The sequence below is a fragment of the Oryctolagus cuniculus genome, chromosome 6 (genome assembly GCF_964237555.1).
Source record: "Oryctolagus cuniculus chromosome 6, mOryCun1.1, whole genome shotgun sequence".
NCBI classification, from domain to species: Eukaryota; Metazoa; Chordata; class Mammalia; order Lagomorpha; family Leporidae; genus Oryctolagus; species Oryctolagus cuniculus.
Window position 1 is genome coordinate 44,251,838 of NC_091437.1, and position 23,302 is coordinate 44,275,139.

At 45.5% G+C, this 23,302-nt stretch overlaps 1 protein-coding gene across 3 annotated transcripts in view; it reads left to right on the forward strand.

The window, feature by feature from the left end:
* The window catches only part of CYFIP2 (cytoplasmic FMR1 interacting protein 2), a 132,505-nt gene that overhangs the window by 19,488 nt on the left and 89,715 nt on the right, over positions 1-23,302 (forward strand). For all 3 annotated transcript variants that reach the window (XM_008255326.4, XM_002710339.5, XM_008255327.4), the window contains exons 2-5: positions 7,124-7,263; positions 8,362-8,451; positions 17,690-17,767; positions 19,255-19,356. In XM_008255326.4, coding sequence (XP_008253548.1) covers positions 7,147-7,263; positions 8,362-8,451; positions 17,690-17,767; positions 19,255-19,356 — 387 coding nt within the window. In that variant the 5' untranslated portion in view covers positions 7,124-7,146. The remainder of the gene's footprint in view (positions 1-7,123; positions 7,264-8,361; positions 8,452-17,689; positions 17,768-19,254; positions 19,357-23,302) is intronic.

Consider the following 23,302-nt stretch of genomic DNA (forward strand, 5'->3'; position numbering starts at 1 on the left):
CGGAAGATCAATCTCTACCTACCTACCTACCTATCTCTACCTCTCTCTACCTCTACCTCTCCTTCTCTCTCTGTAACTCTTTCAAATAAATAATTTTTAAAAACAACAATAAAGGAAGAACATAATATTTCAGTGGCTTTTATTTAGTGCTGTTAACAACTATTGATAATCAGTACTTATATTCATTTGTTCATTTGGGATTGGAAAATCAGGATATTCTGATTGCTTTTTTTCCCTCAGAAAAAAATAATTTCATGGAGATAAACATCCTTCTCTTCTGTAATTTGGTTATCTAGTGGTTTGCTTTATTTAGGAAAAGCAGATTAAGTGTTTGCTTTTTTTCTTTTATATACTAATTTTCAATTTTCAACATAAAAGTTGGTTCCCAGGTAAACTCCCATAGTAAAGTAGTTATTAGGTTTTTATACAGTGGTTTTATGATCTCATGGAGTTGAACACATTTGCTGTAGTTTTAGTCCATGGCAGTTCTGCTAATTGGTGCTCATATTGTCCCATCTTTGGCCACTGAAATCTGCTTCACTTTGACTCCTGAGTGCTTTTGACTTATGATTGCTGTTAGTACACATGATATACAATGCAGCAGTCTTAGATAACTTCCCTGCTTTCTGATACAGCAAAATCTTCTAAGTCCTTCTTAAACTTTCTTGCCTCAAACCTGGGCTCAGGAAACACTGATTCCTTTAATAGAAAATGATGCTTGAAGTCCATAATCTGGACCCTGAAGGTACCTATTATTCAGAGGTTAGTCATTGTTTCTAGGTCTTTTCAGTGAGCAGAGATACACATATGTACAAAAATGCATATACGTAGAGATATATTTAAATTGTAAGTTCCTACTGGCATCTCAAATTCATATTCATTCAGGGTTATAGATGCTCCTCAATTTACAATGGAGTTATATCACAATAAACCCATCATCAGTTGAAACTATCATAACTCAAAAATACATTTTAAATGCTTAACCTACTAAACATCCTAGGGTAGCAACATAATACATTGTAGAATGTCACTTGCTTTATCCTCAGAGTCGTGGGACTGGCTAGGAACTTAAGCTCGCTGCTACTGTTCAGTGTCAGGAAAAGTATGAAACTGAGTGTCACTAATTCAGGAAAAAATCGCGATTTGAAGTATGCTTTCTACTGAATGCGTATTGCTTACACATCATTGTAACACTGAAAGATCACAAGTCAAACCATCCTAGGTAAGGGACTATTCGGTCTCTCCAGTCTTGCTTATGAATCTCCTCTCTCCCATATCAAGACTGCCAGTTCTCTATAGTTGATCATTTGGCCATGGGGTTGAGGTGCCATTAGGACACCCCCATCCCACATCAGAGTGCCTGGGCTCAACTCCAGATCTGGTGTCTGATTCCAGTGCCCTACTAAAGAAGACAGTGCAGTAGTGATAGCTCCGGCAGTTGGGTTTCCAATATCCACACGGGAGACCTGGCTTGAAGTTGGCTCAGTTCTCACTGCTGTCGTGAGCATTTGGGGTATGTACCATGCCATTAGATAGCCTCTCACCCGTGCTCCCTCGCTCTCGCACTCTCTTGCTCCTTCCCTTCCTCTTTAATTAATTATGTCTTAAAGGAAAGCTGATTCTAAACATCAAGGATGAGAGAATTATAGCATTTCATAATGCTTTTACCCCACAATGCATCCAAACGTTCTCTCCACAGTAGTCCACAAATATGTTACGAAAACAAGTTGAGATTGTTTTGACACCTCTTGTTCTTAGGGTGTGTCCCGCTGGGGATCCATAATCAAATAACTAAATTTTAAAATCACTTGGGGGGCCGGCACCATGGCTCACTTGGTTAATCCCATATGGGCGCCGGTTCTGGTCCCGGTTGCTCTTCTTCCAGTTCAGCTCTCTGCTGTGGCCCGGGAAGGCAGTGGAGGATGGCCCAAGTCCTTGGGCTCCTGCACCCGCATGGGAGACCTGGAGGAAGCACCTGACTCCTGGCTTCGGATCGGCGTAGCTCCAGCCGTAGCGGCCATTTGGGGGGTGAACCAACGGAAGGAAGACCTTTCCCTCTGTCTCTCTCTCTCTCTCACACTGTCTATAACTCTGTCAAATAAAAAAAGAAAAGAAAAAAATCACTTGGAATACTTTCAAGTGTTCTTAGGTTAGTTTTTATTTTACTTTTTATTGGGAGGGTTGCTTTTTAAATTTAAATGTATGATTCTGTAAGATGTTATGAGCTAAAAATAAAATCTATACAACTAAGTAGATTCAAAGAATTCTAACCTCCATTTTTGTCTCCTTTGCCCTATCCCTGCCTTTCCCCTTTCCCAACCAATATTTCAAAGCATGCGACTTGTCCTCCATTTTTTTTTTGGTAGAAGATATGCATATGTGTGTGTAAGCCCCTCCCCCCCTAGGTAAATGAGAGGGTGCTCTCTACACCAGACCCTGGAGAGAACCCCTTAGTTGGATGTGGAGAGATTCCTGGCTTTGTGTTGCAGTTGCCTTGCACTTCCCTGGAGGGGGCGCCATCGTTTGTCTAGGCAATCCTCCTTGAATGGATGTTTGCCGTCCCAGTCTTTGCTGTTATGGGTAGTTCCATGAATGGCCTTGTGCTTGTGTCTTTTTGCGTTTGCCGATACGTCTTTGAGATAGACTCCTAGATTACTGGGGAAAGGATAAAATGGAAGTTTGCAAATTTCTTCCCACTGAGGTTGTAGCACTGCGCCTCCCCATTCTGCACAGCCTTGCCAACAGCATGTGTGATGGAAGTTCTGGATTTTTGCAGTGAGAAATGGTATCCCCCTGTAATTTTAATCTGCATTTTTCTAGCAGCAAGCGAAATAAGGCACTTTTTTTTTCTTTTTTTTTTTTTAACTTTTATTTAATGAATATAAATTTCCAAAGTACAGCTTATGGATTACAATGTCTTCCCCCCTATAACATCCCTCCCACCCGCAACCCTCCCCTCTCCCACTCCCTCTCCCCTTCCATTCACATCAAGATTCATTTTCGATTCTCTTTATATACAGAAGATCAGTTTAGCATACATTAAGTAAAGATTTCAACAGTTTGCTCCCACACAGAAACATAAAGTGAAAAATAATAGATGATTTTTTAAATGATGATGAAATCAGATCAGACCTATTGTCATGTTTAATCCCAGTGAGAGTCAAGTTGGGAATTGATAATTTCTTCTTTTTTTTTTAATAGAAGATCAGTTTAGTATACATTAAGTAAAGCTTTCAACAGTTTGCACCCCCATAGAAACACAAAGTGAAATATACTGTTTGAGTACTTGTTATAGCATTAAGTCTCAATGTACAGCACGCTAAGGACAGAGATCCTACATGAGGAGTAAGTACACAGTGACTCCTGTTGTTGACTTTACAAATTGACACTCTTGTTTATGGCCTCAGTAATCTCCCCATGCTCCAGTCATGAGTTTCCAAGGCTATGGAAGCCCCTTGAGTTCTCCGACTCTTATCTTGTTTAGACAAGGTCGTAGTCAAAGTGGAGGTTCTCTCCTCCCTTCAGAGAAAGGTACCTCCTTCTTTGAAGACCTGTTCTTTCCACTGGGATCTCACTCACAGAGATCTTTCATTTAGGTTTTTTTTGTTTTTGTTTTTGTTTTTTTTTTGCCAGAGTGTCTTGTCTTTCCATGCCTGAAATACTGTCATGGGCTTTTCAGCCAGATTGGAATGGAAATAAGGCACTTTTTAACATGTGGTTTTCCTGCTCTTCTGGAAGAAGTTGAGGCATTGTATTTACTAAAATAAATATGTGATTCTTAGGCACAAGCAGAACCAAGAACCTATAATGCAGAGAGTTTGAAAACACCTAGTGCCAACCTGTTATGGGACAAACCTCCTGGTGCTTAAGCAGAGCCTCACAGTGTGTGTCTGAGCGCTTAGGAGGAAGTTTATAAAGATGACTACAGGGGGCCGGCACCGTGGCTCAATAGGCTAATCCTCCGCCTACAGCGCCGGCATCCTGGGTTCTAGTCCCGGTCAGGGCGCCGGATTCTGTCCCGGTGGCTCCTCTTCCTATCCAGCTCTCTGCTGTGGCCTGGGAGGGCAGTGGAGGATGGCCCAAGTGCTTGGGCCCTGCACCCCATGGGAGACCAGGAGAAGCACCTAGCTCTTGGCTTTGGATCAGTGCGATGCACCAGCTGCAGCGGCCATTGGAGGGTAACGGCAAAGGAAGACCTTTCTCTCTGTCTCTCTCTCTTTCTCACTGTCCACTCTGCCTGTCAAAAAATAAAAATAAAAAAAATATATTAAAAAAAAAAAAGATGACTACAGGGGGCCGGTTAGCTCAGCTGGTTAGAGCGCGGTGCTGATAAAGATGACTGTGGAGTGTGGAGCTGCACAAGCCTGGGTTGCAGCCCCTGCTCCACCGCTTGCCAGATCCTGATCCTAGTGAAAATACTTAACAGCTGAACTTCTGCTCCTCTGTGAAACAAGAGTGGTCATAGTACTTACCTTGATGAGGCTGATGCGAGGTGAAGTCTAGTGCTTGGTACAGAGTCTGAGACACAGTAAGGGCTAGAGAAACGTTAGCTGTTTTGTTACCATTTCAATTAATGAAGAGAAGTATCAGGACTTTAGAACTTCTAGATCATACCCTGGAAAATCATTAACACTTCCTGCAACATGGACCTAATACTGTCTTAGGAAGAAAGACCAGTCTTCACATGGACTGAGAATGGTTTGGCTGTGGACCTGAAAGCCGTGCTTACGATTGAGGGGAGAGAAGAGGAAGGAGGCCCAGGTGTGGCGAGGGCCTGAAACCTCCTGGGAGGCCAGGCTTCCGCAGAGGGCAGGGAGGAAGTCACTGCCGAGGACGATGTACCCTCGGTGGATGTGGCCTTGGTGTCAGGGAGCTCAGTGGAGCGTGCGTCATCGTGTCGTGAGCCGCTCAGCAGCGGGCGAAGGCTCACCCCCGTCTGCCCTCCCAGATCATGGTTTAGGGAGAACATGACCTCAGGGATGGTCTGCACCCCTGCCTCAGCTTCCCACATCAGCAGGCACTTTTATCTGCCGTGCCTGATGTAGCGCTTCCTAACTGACAAGACAGTCGCACCACTGCTCACAGGCACCATGACAGCCCTGAAGCTTGTCTCGCGTCCCCTGCTGGTGGAGTGGGTGAGGACAGGGCCCTGGACCAGCGTGGGGGCTGTTTCCCTTGTTCCTGGAATCTGTTAAAGTGTTAGCTTTATTAGCATTGTTATAAAACTAAATTTTCAATTTGTTTGTTCACCTCTACTGTTTGTTTTATTCTGTTTTGTCCTGAATTTACTTCTGCTTTTTAACTCTCAGTCCCTCTGTTCTCATTTCTTTGGGTTAATTTTTGTTCTTTTTTTTTTTTTTTAAGATATTTGAGTGTAACTTTAGGCTCATTGAGTTCCACCTTTCTTAATTTCCACTAAATGTAGTGAAGATACTGATGACTGAGTGCTCTCTTTCAGTTCTACGTATTTTATCACTTGTCTTTTAATTCTTTACCTGTGAATAACCTTGAAGTTTGTTTTATAAATTTTCAAGAACATGGATTTTCCTGCTGTAATTTGCATTATTGATTTCTTATCGCATCATATTATAATTGTGAACTTGCCTTCTCGGGTATCATTTATCAAAGAAATCAGTGGGAAGCTGTTTTATGATCTAAATTCCAGATGTGTTCATTTAAAAAAAATACATGTTTGGTAGGAACTGATTCTTTTTTTTTTTTAAAGATTTATGCATTTATTTGAAAGGCAGAGTTACAGAGAGGCAGAGGCAGAGGCAGAGAGAGAGGTCTTTGATCCACTGGTTCACTCCCCAGATGGCTGCAAATGGCCAGAGCTAGGCCAATCCAATGCCAGGAGCCAGCAGCTTCTTCCAGGTCTCCCATGTGGGTGCAGGGGCCAAAGGACTTGTGCCATCTTCTACTGCTTTCCCAGGCCATAGCAGAGAGCTGGATTGGAAGTGGAGCAGCTGGGACTTGAACTGGTACCCATATGGGATGCCGGCACTGCAAGTAGTGGCTTTACCTGCTACGCCACAGTGCCGGCCCTGAAACTGAGTTCTTACAACAGCAATTAACTCAGAGTTGAGTAACTGTGCTATTCACATCCTCTTCAGCTTCACTGGCTGCATAGTCCCCATCCAAGCAACTGTACTCCTCATGGGTCCAAGACACAAAGATAGCCACCTAGGGATGATTTGCTTGCTAGGACCTGGAGAACATACCCACACCAAGGAGGATAACAGCTCTTCCCCCTTTGCAAATACAGTTGATTCACAAGTATTGACTTCTTTTAGTTTCAGATCTGTTTATCTATAAGACTCATTCCAGTTTCCAGTTGTCACAATTGTGGATATTTATGTTGTGTAATGATTTAAGGGCAGATCTGATAACTATCCTTATGAAGAACAGAAGAATGAAGAGGATTGACCCTGACCATGACTTAGTGTCCAGCATGAGTTGAGGTCCTATGACCTGGTTCATGGCACTATATGGGTGTCACAGAACTTCTCGGAGCCATGTCTCTTCATCGATCTTATTTTTTATAGATTATTTATTTGAAAGGCAGAGTTACAGAGAGGCAGAGAGAGACTGAGATCTTCTATCTGCTGGTTCACTCACCAGATGGCTGCAAAAGCCAGAGCTGCGCCAATCTGAAGCCAGGAGCCAGCAGCTTCTTCCAGGTCTCCCATGTGGGTGCAGGGACCCAAGGACTTGGGCCATTTTCTTCTGCTTTCCGAGGCCACATCAGAGAGCTGGATCAGAAGTGGAGCAGCTGGGACTCGAACCAGTGCCCATATGGGATGTTGGCACTGCAGATGGTGGCTTTACCCTCTGTGCCACAGAGCCGGCCTCTCTCTTTATCAATCGTATGGGGAGAATGCCAACTTGCCTTTCAGTCTCAGAGGGTTGTGGTGAGGCTATGCCAGGATCACAAACAATTCTTTGTCAACTGTAAAGAGACCTTCCAATTGGAAAGGTGCAGGTTAAGGGTGCCTTGTGAAGATGTGGCATGCCTGCATGTTAACCCCTTCTATTCTCTGCAGGAGTCTGGACAGGGCAAAGTTCAGAGAAATGTGTGGAGGTCTCTGAGATTCTATGTTGTCTTCCTCTTCCTTCCCCTTAGTGTGGAATACAGAAGCTGCCACCATGACCACCCACGTCACCCTGGAAGATGCCCTGTCCAACGTGGACCTGCTGGAGGAGCTGCCCCTCCCTGACCAGCAGCCATGCATCGAGCCTCCGCCTTCTTCCATCATGTACCAGGTAATGGCAGTGGCAGAGCAGCTCTGAGCATCCTAGTTGGCTTGGCCCCGGAGGCCCAGAGGAGGGGAAGTTTGCATCCAGGAGGTGAAAGGTCGAGAGCTGATGGAGTCCCTGTGCACTCCTGGAGCTGAGAGAGAGAGATGAGCTAGTCATTGTACACCAGCATCCGTCCCTTGCCCCAGGGAGGGCTTATTGATCTGTTTTGACCCTGAATACCTTCCCAGAGGTTCTTGCTGCTGCACTAACCAAGGTTTTGGCAGCTCTGACCTCATGAATTAAATATCGCAATTTAGTACCCCCTGGAGCCTGCCTGGGTGAATGACTTTCCCTTCATGCATTGAGAGGAGCACTCGGCCCACAGCAGGGTGGTCAGCACAGTAGCTTGCTGTGGCTTGAGACCAGATCTTCTGATAGAGAAACTGCCCTTCACTGCTCAATGCCAGGATCCCGTCAGCGTGGGGGAGGGGAGAATGTCCCCACCGCTGGAGTCAGCCTTGCAAGTAACCTCTGTCTGAGTATGCCTGGCGAGTAGGCCCTGTTAGGAAAGGATGCACTACTGCGATTTTTCAGCTGAACCTGAAATTTTGAAGGTTCTTGGGCTGCTAAGTTCCCTTAAATGTAAGTCCATCATACGGTACCAGTCTTAGTCTGTGGTTAAATGTATTAAACATGTGCTGGAAGGTTCAGTTCATAAACTCGGCATATCAACATCTTCTAACTTGGATTCACTTGTTAATTATATCTTGCATGTTAATACAGAAAAGTAGAAATCAAAAGTACAAACTAGAAGTATACATAAAGGTGTGAGTGTGTTTTTACCAAAAGGGAATTAGATATATTGATCTTTGTGTTGTCTTTTGAATTTAAAACTTACTATAGATTTGTAACTTAAAACATATTATTTATGGCCATGATAGGTCTGCAGTGCTACCGCTTTGTATTTAGCCACCTCATGGTTGTGAGATGGGAGTGAGATAAGGGGGAACAGGACAGTCAGTCTCTGCAGGGAGCTTACAGGGGTTGTGGGCGGTTGGTTGCTCTCTGGCCACTTGGGCCTGTTTTCCAGCAACCAGTTACCCTTATCTTCCAATTCCACAGGCTAACTTCGACACAAACTTTGAGGACAGGAATGCGTTCGTCACAGGCATTGCAAGGTACATTGAGCAGGCTACGGTCCACTCGAGCATGGTAAGTGCCTGTGAGCCACGTGTGTGGAGCACTCCCCTCTGGGGTGGGAGGACTCCCAGGCCACTGCTCCTGCCAGGACTTAGGCTCGGCTGCCAGACTCCCCGTCCTCATTCAGACCCATCCGACTTGAGCCCATCCTCCAGCCCAGCTCCACCTCCTCTGCGTGCCGGGGGCGGGGGGGGGGGGGGGACTCACTGGTCTCCTTAAGCTTCTGCCTTTGCAAATCCTGCTCCTTGTGAGGACCCTGCGTAAGCCCACTACTCACTTCCCTGAGCATCTGTGGCTTTGGCAGTGAATATGTGATTAGATCCTAATAGATGGATGATTGGAGAGTGGAATTTGTCTCTTGAGTACAGCAACAGTTTCCTCAGAGAAGGGATTGTAGCTTCACCTTCGGAATGACAGTGATGGACTTGAAGAAGCTGGTGACCTAAATCTTGCACAAGTGGGGCTGATAATCCGCTTTCTGTCACCCTTCTGTGAGGAGTCATCCCCTTCCCTCTTGGGATTCTGTTGATTTCACTCTCAGGTAGCACTGAAATTTGGAGAGCCCCAGCTGCTGCTTTCAAGGCTCTGCCTGTCACTCCCTGGATGCTTCTTACTGTGTCTGTGAACTCTTCTTAACAAACATACTTCATTGATTCAGAGGGTCTCATGTTGGGGGGGCTGTGTCAGTGCCAAGGTGGTCCAGAAGGACAAACAGACATCAGTCTGAACTCTCCGGGAGAGAGGCGGACGATGGACAAGCTTGCTGGTGACTGAACAACTTTCCTGTGCAGATGTCTTGAATTCATCATCGCATTTGGTCCTCGTATAAGCCCAGACCTTTCCAATAATACGCATTTCACGGATGGACCCAACCAGAGCCCAGCAAAGTTAATGCACCCAGGGTCCCACCACTGACATGTGACCGAGCTAAACCCAGGTCTGTCTGACGACAAAACCTGTGCTCTAGACCATTCTTTCAGACAAATCGAAATGTAAAAGGGTAGATGTCATGATCAAAATTCCTACTTTTTTAAGAGGCTTTGAAAAAGACCAAAGTTTGATGAAGGAGGTGGCTTCTGAGTGGTGCCTTGTAAGAGAGAAGGGATGCCTTACACATCCATCGCATTTCAAAATGAACAGAAGATATTCTCACATGAGCTTGGCACAGCCTTATCACAGCCTTGTGATTTGCAAAGGGATCATTATACCCATTTTAGGAGTGAGAAAACTGAGGCCTTGAGAAACCAATATAAACAAGTTGTGTATGGTCCTGGGATTAGTAGCTCACAGGATTGGGCCTGAAACCTAGGGCTGTATGCTCACCCTGGTGTCTCTCCACTGTAGTCTGCTGTGTCACCCAGCTAGATCTGTCAGATGGCACGGGGAGGGCATACCAGGTGAGACAGTCAGCATAGGCAACGCATAGGGGCAGGAGTTTCCAGGGACTCCTGAGTATGGAATGAAAGGCTCTTTTTTGTGGCATTTCTGGAAAATCAGGTAAGGGTTAGTACGCGGACGAATGTTTATTAGTTGCCTAGGGCTTCTGTAACAGAATACCACGGACTGAGCAGCTTAAAGCACAGAAACTTATTCCTGGACAAATCCCGAGACCAGAATTCCAAGGTCAAAGTCAACAGATTGGGTTTCTCATGAACCTCTCTCCATGAATTTTAGATGGTTTCCAGATTTATTTATTTGAAAGAGTTACACAGAGAGAGAAGGAGAGGCAGAGAGAGAAAGAGGTCTTCTACCCACTGTTCACTCCCCAATTGGCTGCAATGGTTGGAGCTGCACTGATCTGAAGCCAGGAGCCTCCTCCGGGTCTCCCATGTGGGTGCAGGGACCCAAGGACTTGGGCCATCCTACACTGCTTTCCCAGGCCACAGCAGAGAGCTGAATCAGAGGTGGAGCAGCTGGGACTTGAACCCATGCCCATATGGGATGCCAGTAGTGCAGGAGGTGGCTTTACCCGCTATGCTACAGTGCCAGCCCCCCTCATATGTTCTTTGGGCACCCAACCCTATGTCTCTGTCCAATTTCCTGCTCTTAATGAGGGTACCAGTTGATTTAGATTAGGGCCCACCAATGGCTGCGTCTGAACTGGATCACACCTATTATTATTATTTTTAAATTTACAAAACAAATTATGAGGCAATATTATGGTGAGTTCCCATATACCCCTACCCCATTTCCCCTATTAACATATCAGTTTATTTGTCATAAATACTGAACCCTAGACAGCTTCCCTTTTTTTTAATCCAAACTCCTTTTATTCCTCCAACCCCACCCAGCCTTTCCTAATAAGCTTTCCGTGTTCAAATTAAGTTTTTTTTTTAAGATTTTTATTTGTTTGTTTATTTGAGAGATAAGAGCCACAGAAAAAAAGGAGAGACAGAAAGAAAGGTCTTCCACCTGCTGGTTCACTCCCCAAATGGCCACAGTGGCCAGAGCTGAGCTGATCCAGAGCCAGGAGCCAGGAGATTGTTTCTGATCTCCCACATGGATGCAGGGGCCCAAGCACCTAGACCATCTTCCACTGCTTTCCCAGGACATAAGCAGAGAGCTGAAGTGGAAGAGGAGCATCCAGGACACGAACTGGTGCCCGTATTAGATGCCACACTATAGGCAAAGGCTTAACCTACTATACCACAGCACCAGGCCCCAGATGAAGTTTTTAAAAAAAAATCACATCAAGAGGCTGACGCATGAAAAAAAAAAAAAAAAAAAAAAAAAGAGGCTGACGCATGGCTCACTAGGCTAATCCTCTACCTGTGGCGCTGGCACACCGGGTTCTAGTCCCAGTCGGGGCGCCGGATTCTGTCCCGGTTGCTCCTCTTTCAGTCCAGCTCTCTGCTATGGCCCGGGAGTGCAGTGGAGGGTGGCCCAAGTCCTTGGGCCCTGCACCCGCGTGGGAGACCAGGAGAAGCACCTGCCTCCTGGCTTCGGATCAGCGCAGTGTGCCGGCCGCAGCATGCCAGCCGCAGCGGCCATTGGGGGGTGAACCAACAGAAAAGGAAGACCTTTCTCTCTGTCTCTCATTGTCCACTCTGCCTGTCAAAAAAAAAATCATATCAAGGAAGAAATCCCATTCACAATAGCCACCACAAATGAAATATTTAGGAATAAATTTAACCAAACAAGAAAAAGATATCTACTATAAAAATTATAAAACACTGATGAAATAAATCATCAAGGACATAAAAATATGACAAGATATCCCTTACACATGGATGGGAGAAAATATTATTAAAATGTCTATACTATCTAGAGCAGTCCACAGATTCAATTTACTCTGTCCAATGACAATGATATTCTTTACAGAATTAGCAAAAAAAAATCCTAAGATTCATATGGAATCATGAAAGACCCAGAATAACCAAAGCAATCCTGAATATCAGCAGGTGGAGGCATCACAGTACTTGATTTCATAGCATACCACAAAGCTAGAGCAATTAAAACAGCTTAGCTTGGTACTGGCATGAAAACTGGCACATACATCAATAAACAGAATAGAGAGCCCAGAAATGAAATCCAAGTACATATAGCCAAATGACGTTTGATAAAAGTGCCCAGACAATACATCGGAGAAAGGATAATCCCTTCAATGAGTAGTACTGGCAAAACTGAACGTCTGTTTTAATCATGTCCCAGAAGGCCCTATCTCCAAACATAGTCACCTTCTCCGATCCTGGAGCTAAAGCTCCCACATAGGAATTGGCAAGAGTGGGGAAGACCCACACTCAGCCTGTAACAGGGCTTTCCGTCCTTTCATAAAAAAATCAAAAGCAATGGAAAATTTTCATCTGTGGGAAAGGGGAACAGGATTCTACTTGGAGAATAAGTTTCATTTGTGAGATTGTGTAGGATGAGTTGTAAGGAGGAGCTACTGAAGCAAATAAACTGGGGAAGATCATTACTAGTGTTGGCACTCGTCGGGCAGTGTTTGGCCCAGCGGCTATGACACTGTTTGCAATGCTGTATCCTGTATTGCAGTGCTTCAGTCCACGTCTTGGTCTGCTCCTGGCCCCAGCTTCCTGCTGATGCACATCCTGGGAGGTGATGCCTCAAGTAGTTACAGCCTCTTCCCCCATGTGGGATAGCAAGATTGCATTCTGAGCTCTTGGCCTCAGCCTGGCCCAGTCCTGGTTATTGTGGGCATTTGGGGACTGCATCAGAGGGTGGGAGTGCTCTAATGGGCAGGCGATGGCTGAGAGGGTATAGATAAGAAACATCCTAGGGGTAGTTCTTCCTAGCTTAGCAGTCAGCTGGAACTGTGCTGACCAAGGCTTTCCAGTGCCACAAGGTCAGGGGCGCCACTAAGGAAGCGGGAAGGACAGGCTGGTTTGAATTCATTTCCTATGGCTGCTGTCATAGATGATCACAAACAAACTTACTTGCTTACAAAATCTTTTTAAAAATTTTTATTAATATAAAGAGAACAGACTTCATGCATTTCATAGGTATAATTCTAAGAAAATAATTATACTTCCCTCCCTCCCCCTCTTGCTGCCTTAATCCCCCTGCTTTCTTCTTTTTCTTTAATTTTTTCTGACACATAATTTCAGTCCACTGTATAGTCACAGGCATATTGCCGCTTACAGATTCTTTAGGTCAGCAGTGCAAGATGGGTGTCATTGGGTTAAAATCAAGATACTGTCAGGGCTGTACTCCGTCCTGAGGGATCCCCAGGGAAAATCTGTTCCCTTTTTCCATCTTCCAGAGGCTCCCTGCATTCCTTAGCTTATGACCCCCAACCCCAGGCCAGCCAGCAGTCACAGCCTCTGACCTCGGCATCTTTCTTTCACTTAAAGGGCCACTGTGATTACCTCGGGCCCACCAAGGTTCTTAAGCCCATCTTCGCAGTCCCTCTTGCTATGTGAGGTCACATAGTCACCAGTTGTGGGGATGAAGATTCTGACACCTTGGGGGTACCTTGTCTGCCCAAAAAGGGATGGTACTGATGTGTTCTAGACATGAGTCAAGGGTAGGGTGCACTGGGGCTAGCACTGAGGTGCAGGAGTTAAGCACCTTATGGGTGCTGGTTTCAGTCCCAGCTACTCTGCTTCTGATCTAGCTTTCTGCTAATGTGCCTGGGAAAGCAGCAGATGGTGGCCCAAGTGGTTGGGTTTCTGCTTCCCACATGGGAGATCTGTATGGAGTCCCAGGCTCCTGGCTTTGGCCTGACCCAGCCCCAGCTGCTGTGGGCATTTGGCAAGTGAATAAGCAGGTGGAAGACCTCTGTCTGTCTGTCTGTCTCCTGTCTCTCTCTCTCTCTCTCTCTGCCACTCTGCCTTTTAGAGTATAATTTACTTATTAATTTATTACTTATTAATTAATTCAATTAATTAAATCTTAAGGGTAAAAGAACAAGGTTAATGTTGACATGCCTGGATGATGCCAAAACCTTACACTGGTCAGCAGTCTCCACCTGTTACCTCGCTCAGTCTTTCAGGAGCTGCTTAGCAGCAGAAACTTGATTTCACTCAATGCTCCTCTTCTGTCTTTGCTGCCCGAACTCGAGCAAGGTGGCCTCTCGAAGGGCAGGATGGCCAGAGAAAAGGGAAGCAGGACAAAGCACTCAAACCATACTATCAACAAACTCTGTGGAAGGAGTGAGGGCTCATTGCAGTGGATGAGATGAGGGCTACAGAAGTGCTGGGTGGTCGTCTGCCATTGCCGGATCTGAAATCTGAGCTGAACTCACACTCAAAGTCATGACTTAGAGGGTTGGAAATGTCGAGCTCTTTAGGGATCCTTAATCGTGCAGTTGTCAACCTCGGCTGCATGAGTATCTCCTGGAGATCTGTGGAAAAAAAAAAAAAAATACCAGTGCTGGACCCCACCCCCTGGGGTGAACATTCAGTTCATCTGGGGCATGGCCTGGGCTTCACCCATTTCCAGAGTTCCCAGGTGACTGTGCCCAAGGATTGAGAACAGTGGTTTACACTAATTCTTTGCCTCCAAAGAAGGAAATCGTGATATTTTTAAGTTAACTGGTAGCTCTGAATAGAGCCAGGACTGGAACTCAAGGCCCTGCCTGGTCGTCTTTCCACCACAACATCCTAATATTACATTCTGATCGATTATGTGACAGATCTGGCTGATGGTCAGCCAAACAGGACACAGGACCAAGTACATCCCCTTCTACTTTTTTTAAAAGACTTATTTTATTTAGTTGAAAGACAGAGTAAGAGAGAGAAGCAGAGACAGAGAGAGAGGTCTTCCATCTGCTGGTTCACTCCCCAGTCGGCCACAATGGCCGGAGCTGCGCCAGTCCGAAGCCAAGAGCTTCTTCTGGGTCTCCCACGTGGGTGCAGGGGCTCAAGGACTTGGGCCATCTTTGACTGCTATCCCAGGCCATAGAAGAGAGCTGAATTGGAAGAGGAGCAGCCGGGACTAGAACCGGCACCAATATGGGATACCGGCGCTTCAGGCCAGGGCTTTAACGCATTACGCCACAGCACCGGCACCATCATCCCCTTCTTTAAAAAAAAAAAAAATGTAATTATTTAAAAGGCAGAGAAAAAGAGAGATCTTCCGTACACTGGTGCACTCCCTGAAATGGCAACACAGCCACAGCTGCTCCAGGCCAAAACCAGGAGCCTGGAACTCCATCCTAGATTCCCACATGGGTGGCAGGAGCTCAACTCCTTAGCCATCATCTCCTGCTTCCCTGGATGCATTTGAAGGAAATGGGCTGGAAGCTGAGTAGCCGGCACTTTAACTGAAACTCTCATATGGGAATTGGGCATCACAAGCGGTGGCTGAACCTGCTGTGCCACTGGCCTGCCCCGCATTCTTCTTGTTCATTATCCTGTTCCCAGGCCAGAACCTGGTACCCCTGAGTGTTCTAGAGGACTTGAGTGAGTTTGAATTACTCACACCTGCTGGAGAGCAGTTACTTTGGTGCTGAAAGTTCCCTGTGCACTGTCACTTGCCTTTTTAACATGAACAGCAGGGCACCATGGGCCTGATCTTGGTTCTCTCTGGTCTTCAGGACTCAAGTCAGTAGTGTTGAAAAGGTCTCTAAATTGAGAATTAGAAGTATGGTTCACGGATGACACTTGCTTTAAAATCAGAACTGTAATAAGTGGGCCGGCGCTGCGGCTCACTAGGCTAATCCTCCGCCTAGCGGCGCCGGCACACCGGGTTCTAGTCCCGGTTGGGGCGCCGGATTCTGTCCCGGTTGCCCCTCTTCCGGGCCAGCCCTCTGCTGTGGCCAGGGAGTGCAGTGGAGGATGGCCCAGGTGCTTGGGCCCTGCACCCCATGGGAGACCAGGAAAAGCACCTGGCTCCTGGCTCCTGCCATCGGATCAGCGCGGTGCGCCGGCCGCAGCGCGCCGGCCGCGGCAGCCATTGGAGGGTGAACCAACGGCAAAGGAAGACCTTTCTCTCTGTCTCTCTCTCTCACTGTCCACTCTGCCTGTCAAAAAAAAAAAAAAAAAGAACTGTAATAAGTAATAAACTCCGAATTAAATCCGATTGGATACTAATCAGAAATTATGAAATAGATTTGACATGTAGATTTAAAAATAAACGTTTATGAGTAAATTATCTATAGAAATGTTTGAAAAAAGAAGTAGTCTAGTAATATTTCTGTTGTGTTTTTTGGGATACAATTTCCATAACATGAAACCATTCTAGGTATCCAATTCAATAGTTTTTAAGCATATCCGCAATGTTATACAACAATTATCACCATCTAATTTCCCTTACCCAAGAGGTACCGCAGACCTGTTAGCAGTCACTCCCAGTTCCTCTCTGTCCCCATTCATTGGCAACCATTAATATGCTTTCTGTTTCTATGAATTTGCCTATTCTGAACTTTTCGTCTACATGAATCCCCCAGGCTGTGGCCTGTCACTCAGCTTGTTCTCAATGTCCATCTGTGTTGTTGCAGGACTTCATTCTTATAGATGAGTGAGATTCTATTATAGGGATAGACTGCACTTTTTTTATCCATTCATTAGTTGATTGGCATGTGGGTTATTCCAATTTTGGGTCCATTGTGAATAATGTCACTGCAAACATTTTATGTGCAAATCCTGAATTCACGTAAGTTTCTGTATGGACATATGACTTCAGTTCGTCTGCATAGAGATCTAGGAGTGGAGTTGCTGGGTGAAATGGTAGCTCCACAGTTGACAATTTGTCGTGCTAGTACAGTGTTTTCTGAACATGCTTTATAGATTACCTAGTGTGTATACATGTGTTTCGGTGTGTCTCCTGTCCTCATGCTGCTCTAGGAGAGAGTGATCATCATCATCCTTTAACAGATGAGTAAATGGAGAGCTTTAGGCTACGTGTTTACTACAGCCTGAAGAGCTAATAAGTGATGAAGCTTATATCTAGACTTAAGCTCAGGTATTTGGACTCTGAGTTTCGGGCTCTTTCCACAGAACCAGTCATCCGGTGGGATGAGTCATCTCTGTCTTTTTCAGGTTCCTGTTCATGCTGTTGTTGGTTTTGCCATCTGCTCTGCTTATTATTTTTAAAAATTGACATTAATTGTTTTCCTGCTTATGAAATCTAAGGAGTCTTCAAAAAGTTCATGGAAATACATAATATGAATAAATTGTGCTTGGCATCAAAATAAAGTGATCTTTTTGTTCCATTTTTCCATGAATGTTTTTGAGATACCTTGCTAGTAACCCTGGCTCTTACAGAAGTGCAAACATTATAATACTGTTCTGTTTTACAGTAACAAAGGTTATGTATAATAGTACTAACATAGTTCTATACCATACATAAAAAGCAACAGACGATAACCCAGCTCCACAGAGAACTTGCTACAGATAGCTTGCTGCATATTCCACCAGCACTTTTTCAATACACAGTGATGTGTATTTATAATTGTTTGCTAACCTGTCTACTGAACATGCTGTCTTGCTCCTTGTTTATTTTCTTTCTAACATTGTAGCTGGAACACTTTGCTGGGGTGACATAGAGATGTGACTGATACTTGCTAAGGTGGCCATCCATCTGTTTGAAAAGTGTGGCCCAGTTATAGAACCTGTGAGTGTCGGATGAGGATGATTCAGTCTGGTTTTTCACAAAACCTTGTGCCTGTGAGTCATCTGGGGATCTTGCCGAAATGCAGGTTTTTATTCTGTAGGCCCAGGGAGGGGCCTGAGACTCTGCATTTCTAATAAATCCCACAAGTGATGCTGCGGGGAGGGTTTGGAGGCCGCTGAGAAGCCTTGGGACACGGGCATCATCTCTCCCTGCTGAGGGTGTTCTGCTGTTTCAGAATGAAATGCTGGAAGAAGGTCACGAGTACGCCGTCATGCTGTACACCTGGCGCAGCTGTTCCCGGGCCATTCCCCAGGTGAGACTCCCCTTGCCAAGTGCCTCTCTCACCCTCCAGGAGTCTTTACTACTGCTCCCAGAGAGATGAGCTTCTCCACGTGGCAGAGAGTGAAACAGGGCCTGCCACCCAAGGAAAAACGCTCAAGTCGATCAGAGAATTTCCTATAAAACTGATGACAAGGACCCACCCACCCCGCCCAGGCTCTTGGAAAATGTTATCACCATGTTCCATCTCAAAGACAGAGTATACTCACTGTGTGACACACAAACTATTGCAGAAAGGTGTAAAGACAAGACATTCGTGCCTCCATACCCCCACCACTGGAACGAGCCTCCCACCATGGTATGGTCACCGTCAGCAGTGTACTGCATAGTCTTCTGGATCTTTACTCTGGCATGAGTGTTATTTTGTAAATTTTTATCATTTACTAGTGTTTCATTTCTTATTTACATTGTCCTTCCACTTGCTTTTTTTCCTACTGACTTATTTTTTATTTTGATATACAGAGATATTTTTATTACCTTTATTGTCATTATCATATCTTTAATGGAACCCATTGTAACAAAATCAACAAACTGTAAGTGTATAAAGTAAACAGAAAATTCCCCTGCCTCTCCTCCTAATCCTAGCCCTCAGGGGTGACTACTATTGACAGCTTGATTTGCACCCTTTTGGATTTTCTATGCCTGTATTGTAGAAACATATACACAGTGTTGGGTTTTGCTTAACAAAAACGAGACCTAATTATACTTACTGTTCTTTGAGCTTTTTCATTTGTCACCCTTATGGTATCTACTTTTTCATATCAGTACACATAGATCTGATTCTTTCTAATTGTTCGTGATGTTGTTGAGTGATTGATATTTTACCTATTTAATCATTGGATTAATGGTTATTCAGTGGGTTGCTACCACTTTAAGAATTTCTGGACGGCATCCTGAGGAGTGTCCTTGTGCTCACCCTCACTCCTTCTTCACGCTCCTTGAGCTGTTGGCAGTGTTGGTGTTGAGAGAATATTACCGTGTGTTTCTAATGTGCACACTGGTTGCAGCCACGAGGCAGGCTAAATGGGTTTCTTGATGGGTACAACTTATATTGGCCAGCGTTGGTCTGGGATGGACACAGGATCTCTGCCAAGCATACCCAGAGCAATGGACAGAACATTCCTCTCCGCCTGGCCAGCCCCAGTACGGCAGAGATAGGACAAAGCTCAAAGAAGCGATACCTTAGTACAGGTGCATGTGTGCTCACGGTCAGGGAACAGAACCAAGACAGGGAGGAGGGTTCTGTTCTTGGGATCAGCTGGTTCCTTTTCTGTAGTCCATCTTGGGTAGCACTTCTGTCCCCTGCCAGAGAAGTCAGATAGGGGCTGCCCCAGCCTCCTCTCACAAAGATGACCATATCGGTCACCATCCAGGGACAAGGCCTGTTTCTGTGACTCCAGGTATGAACCTTGACCGTCTATGCAAAGCAGAATGTGTGAGCACCACTTCTCTCATCCCTAGGTGAAATGCAATGAGCAGCCCAACCGGGTGGAGATCTATGAGAAGACGGTGGAGGTGCTGGAGCCAGAGGTCACGAAGCTCATGAAGTTCATGTACTTTCAGGTGAGCAGGTGGGCTGAGTCTGCACAGGAAACTCCTGGACGCTGGGGTTTATGGTTTTATACCATGTTATTTATTCTTTCAGCGAATATTTTTTATTATATACTACACGCTCTGGGTTGAGCAAGGCAGGCAGATACCCTGACCCCATGTTTGTCAAATACAGCATGGAGAGCAGGTTTTGGGTGGAGGGAGAGAAGACCATAGACAATACTCCATGGTAAATGCTGCAAGTGTAGGAAATCTTGCAAGAGTTCTGGGCTGTGGAATGTCTGTGGGTAGGCGCTGCTTTAGGACAGGCCTCTCAGGAGGTGCTGTGTGAGCTGGGATCTGCACAGCGAGAGAGGCTGGAGTGTGATGGTCAGGAGGAAAAGCATTTCAGATGGAAAGCCAAGGCCACGGTCTGAAAGAACATGACGCTTGTAAAAACAAGAAGGAACCTGTGGAGGCCGTGATGCCATGAGAAGGGGACAGTGGTTAAAGGTGAGACCAGGGACAGGCTGTAGTGCAGTGGTTAAGACCCTGCTTCGGGTGCTGTATGTATGCTGTATATTCTTGTGCCTGGTATCGAGTCTCACCTCCACTTCCATTTCCAGCTTCCTGCTAATATATACCCTGGGAGGCAGCAGTAATGACTCAAGCAGATGAGTCCTTGCCACGAGCATGGGAGAGCGGGATTGAGTTTCTGTTTTAGACCTGGCACAGCGAAGGCTCTTGTGCTGATTTTCTGTCTGGTTGATCTGTCCATTGCAGAAAGTGGGGTATTGAAGTCCCCCATTACTAATCCCTTACTATTCCCTTTAGATCCTTTAACATTTCTTTTAAATAGCTAGGTGCCTTGTAATTAGATGCATATACGTTTATAATAGAGATATCTTCCTGCTGAATTGATCCCTTAATCATTATATAATCATTATATAGTGCCTTTCTTTGTCTCTTTTAATAGTTTTTGTGTTAAAGTCTATTTTATCTGATACTAAGATGGCTACAACAGCTCTTTTTTGGTTTCTGTTTGCATGGAATATCTTTTTCCATCCTTTCACTTTCAGTCTGTGTGCATCTTCGTTGATGAGATGTATTTCTTGTAGGCAGCAAATAGATGAAATTTATTTTTAATCCATTTAGCCAGTGTATGTCTTTTCACTGGAGAGTTGAGGCCATGTACGTTCAAGGTGACTATTGATAAGTAATGACTTTGCCCTACCATTTTCCCATAAGTATTTCTATTTTTTACTTTGGATTTCTTTTGTATTTTTACTGGGAGATTTTCTTCCTCTACCTTTTTTTTGTAGTGATATTCCTGTTTCTGTGTTTCTATGTGCAGCACATCCTTAGCATCTTCTGTAGGGCTGGAAGGATGGTGACAAATTCTTTCGATTTCTGTTTGTCATGGATGGGCTGTATTTCACCTTCATTCATAAATGAGAGCTTTGCAGGGTATAGTATTTGGAGTTGTTCGTTCTTATAAGACTTGGAATATATCTCGCCATTTTCTCCTAGCCTGTAGGGTTTGTGATGAGGAAGTCCACTGTGAGTCTAATTGGAGATTCCCTGAAAGTAATCTGGTGTGTCTCTTGTGTACATTTTAGAATCTTTTCTTTATGTTTTACTGTGGAGAGTTTGCTTACAATTTCTTGGTAAAGCTCTTTTCTGGTCATGTCTGTTAGGAGTTCTGTGTGCTTCCTGTACTTGGATGTCCCTTTCTTTTTCCAAATTAGGGAAATTTTCTGTTATTATTTCACTAAAAAGACCCTCTAATCCATTTGTTAGTTCATTTATTTGCTTTTGATTGCTTCTAAGTAATCCTGTGATCAGTTTTTTGAATTCTATTTCTGGCATTTCTTTAATCTCACCATCTTCACAACCTAGTATTGAATTATTGTATTCTTTTAGAGATGTCATGTTGTCTTCCTTATTTTTGTTTATGGAATTGGTGCATTTGTTATTCAACATTTGTGGAAATACTTGTTGCTTTCTTCTTTTTCTGTTGTGGCAGTTTTTATCTTTGTACTATTCCTCTGTAGATTAGTGGAGTGTCTGATTTCAGGGAATATCTAGAGGTGTGTGCTGGGTGTGGCCGGGAAGCTCTGTTCAGCTTTCCAGGATGAAGAGGGTGTCTAAGGTTATACACCCAGGTTTGGCGTGGTGAATTTCCTCTTTTCTTTTCACTTCTTTTCTTTCTTTCTTTTTTTTTAAATCAGAGGGGATGTTTTCTCTTGCCTGTTGGTGTATACTCAAGTGATCTCCTGTCCTCGAAGGAGACCGGAGGGCACTGATTTTATTCGTGTAGGAAGCTATTAGAGGTTTTCAGTGACAGGATGTGATCTGAGGTTTTGCCACATTGCTCTGGCTGCTGTGTAGAAAATGGATGAAGGGAAAAGCAGGAAGATCAGCTAAAGAAGGAAGAGAAAAGACAGCAAGGGCTTCCATCAGTGCCAGGTGAGGGAGTAAGCCAGTTGAACAGAAATGACAGGAAGTGTAGCAAAGCAGGTAGACATGAGGGAAGCCAATGAGCAGTGCAGGTTGGATGCTAAGGCCAGTCTGCAGCTGGGATGGATGTCTGTCCCACACTGTGTGCCCCTCCACATGTCCTACTGTGAGCTGAGCTTCTCAGAAGACCCCTGGCACTGGGCAGTGTCCACCCTGTGCCCAGCACCATGCTGGAACCTGCAGGTGAGAGCTGGGACCATGTGGGCAATGATTCCGCTGGGGAGCCACATACACAGCCCTAGGCGAGGAGCACTGCCTTCAGAGGCTGAGAAACCTGAGTTAGAACCCGGCTGTGCCGGCGCCGTGGCTCACTAGGCTAATCCTCAGCCTTGCGGCGCCGGCACCCTGGGTTCTAGTCCCTGTCAGGGCGCCGGATTCTATCCCGGTTGCCCCTCTTCCAGGCCAGCTCTCTGCTGTGGCCAGGGAGTGCAGTGGAGGATGGCCCAAGTCCTTGGGCCCTGCACCCCATGGGAGACCAGGAGAAGTACCTGGCTCCTGGCTTCGGATCAGCGCAGTGCGCTGGCCACAGCGTGCTGGCCGTGGCGGCCATTGGAGGGTGAACCAATGGCAAAAGGAAGACCTTTCTCTCTGTCTCTCTCTCTCTCACTGTCCACTCTGACTGTCAAAAAAAATAAATAAATAAAATAAAAATAAAAAAGAGAGAGGAGGTTGTGTTCTAAGGATAAAAATGCCCCTGGGAGAGCAGCCAAGTACGTGAGGAGGGTAGCAAGGTGGGCAGTGTGCCTCTCCAGGTAGGAAGGGCTCCAGGAATACATCATAGCCGCAGCACGCCAGCCACGGTGACCATTGGAGGGTGAACCAACGGCAAAGGAAGACCTTTCTCTCTGTCTCTCTCACTGTCCACTCTGCCTGTCAAAAAAAAAAGAAAAAAAAAAAAAAAAAGAACCCGGCTGTGCCTCTTTGATCATGCGTCTGTGAGTTCTTTAACCTCTCTGCCACCTGCAGATTTCCTTCCTGGGAAGCTACCCTTCCTTTGCAGGCTTGTAAAGGGTCGAGGAGAGCCCTGGGGACAGGCAGATGTAACACGTTGCCATTGTTCTTGTTAGTTTCATAGAACTGCCTTATAGCAGCCTGGAATCTAGGAGGTAGGTTCCTGAGGGAAAGAAAAAGTATCCAAAAACCTACTTCGGGCTAAGCTGCCAGCCTCCAGGCAAGAGGCTTTTATGGAAGAGGGTCTGGAGCCCTTTAGAAGTGTGCTGTCCTGTTTGCAGCCATTATCCACCTGTAGCTGTTTCTATTAATAAAGTGCAGCTGGAAAGTTCATTGCCCAGTGGTGCTGGGCACACCTCGGGCACTCAGGATCCACACGTGATGAGTGGTTGTCCTGTTGGGCCACACAGGTGGGGAACATTTCCATCCATGCAGAAAGTGGCATTGGACTGAGACCTGGTGGCTTGTCCCGGCTTTGCAGGAGAGCAGGCACGAGCTGGCAGTCAGC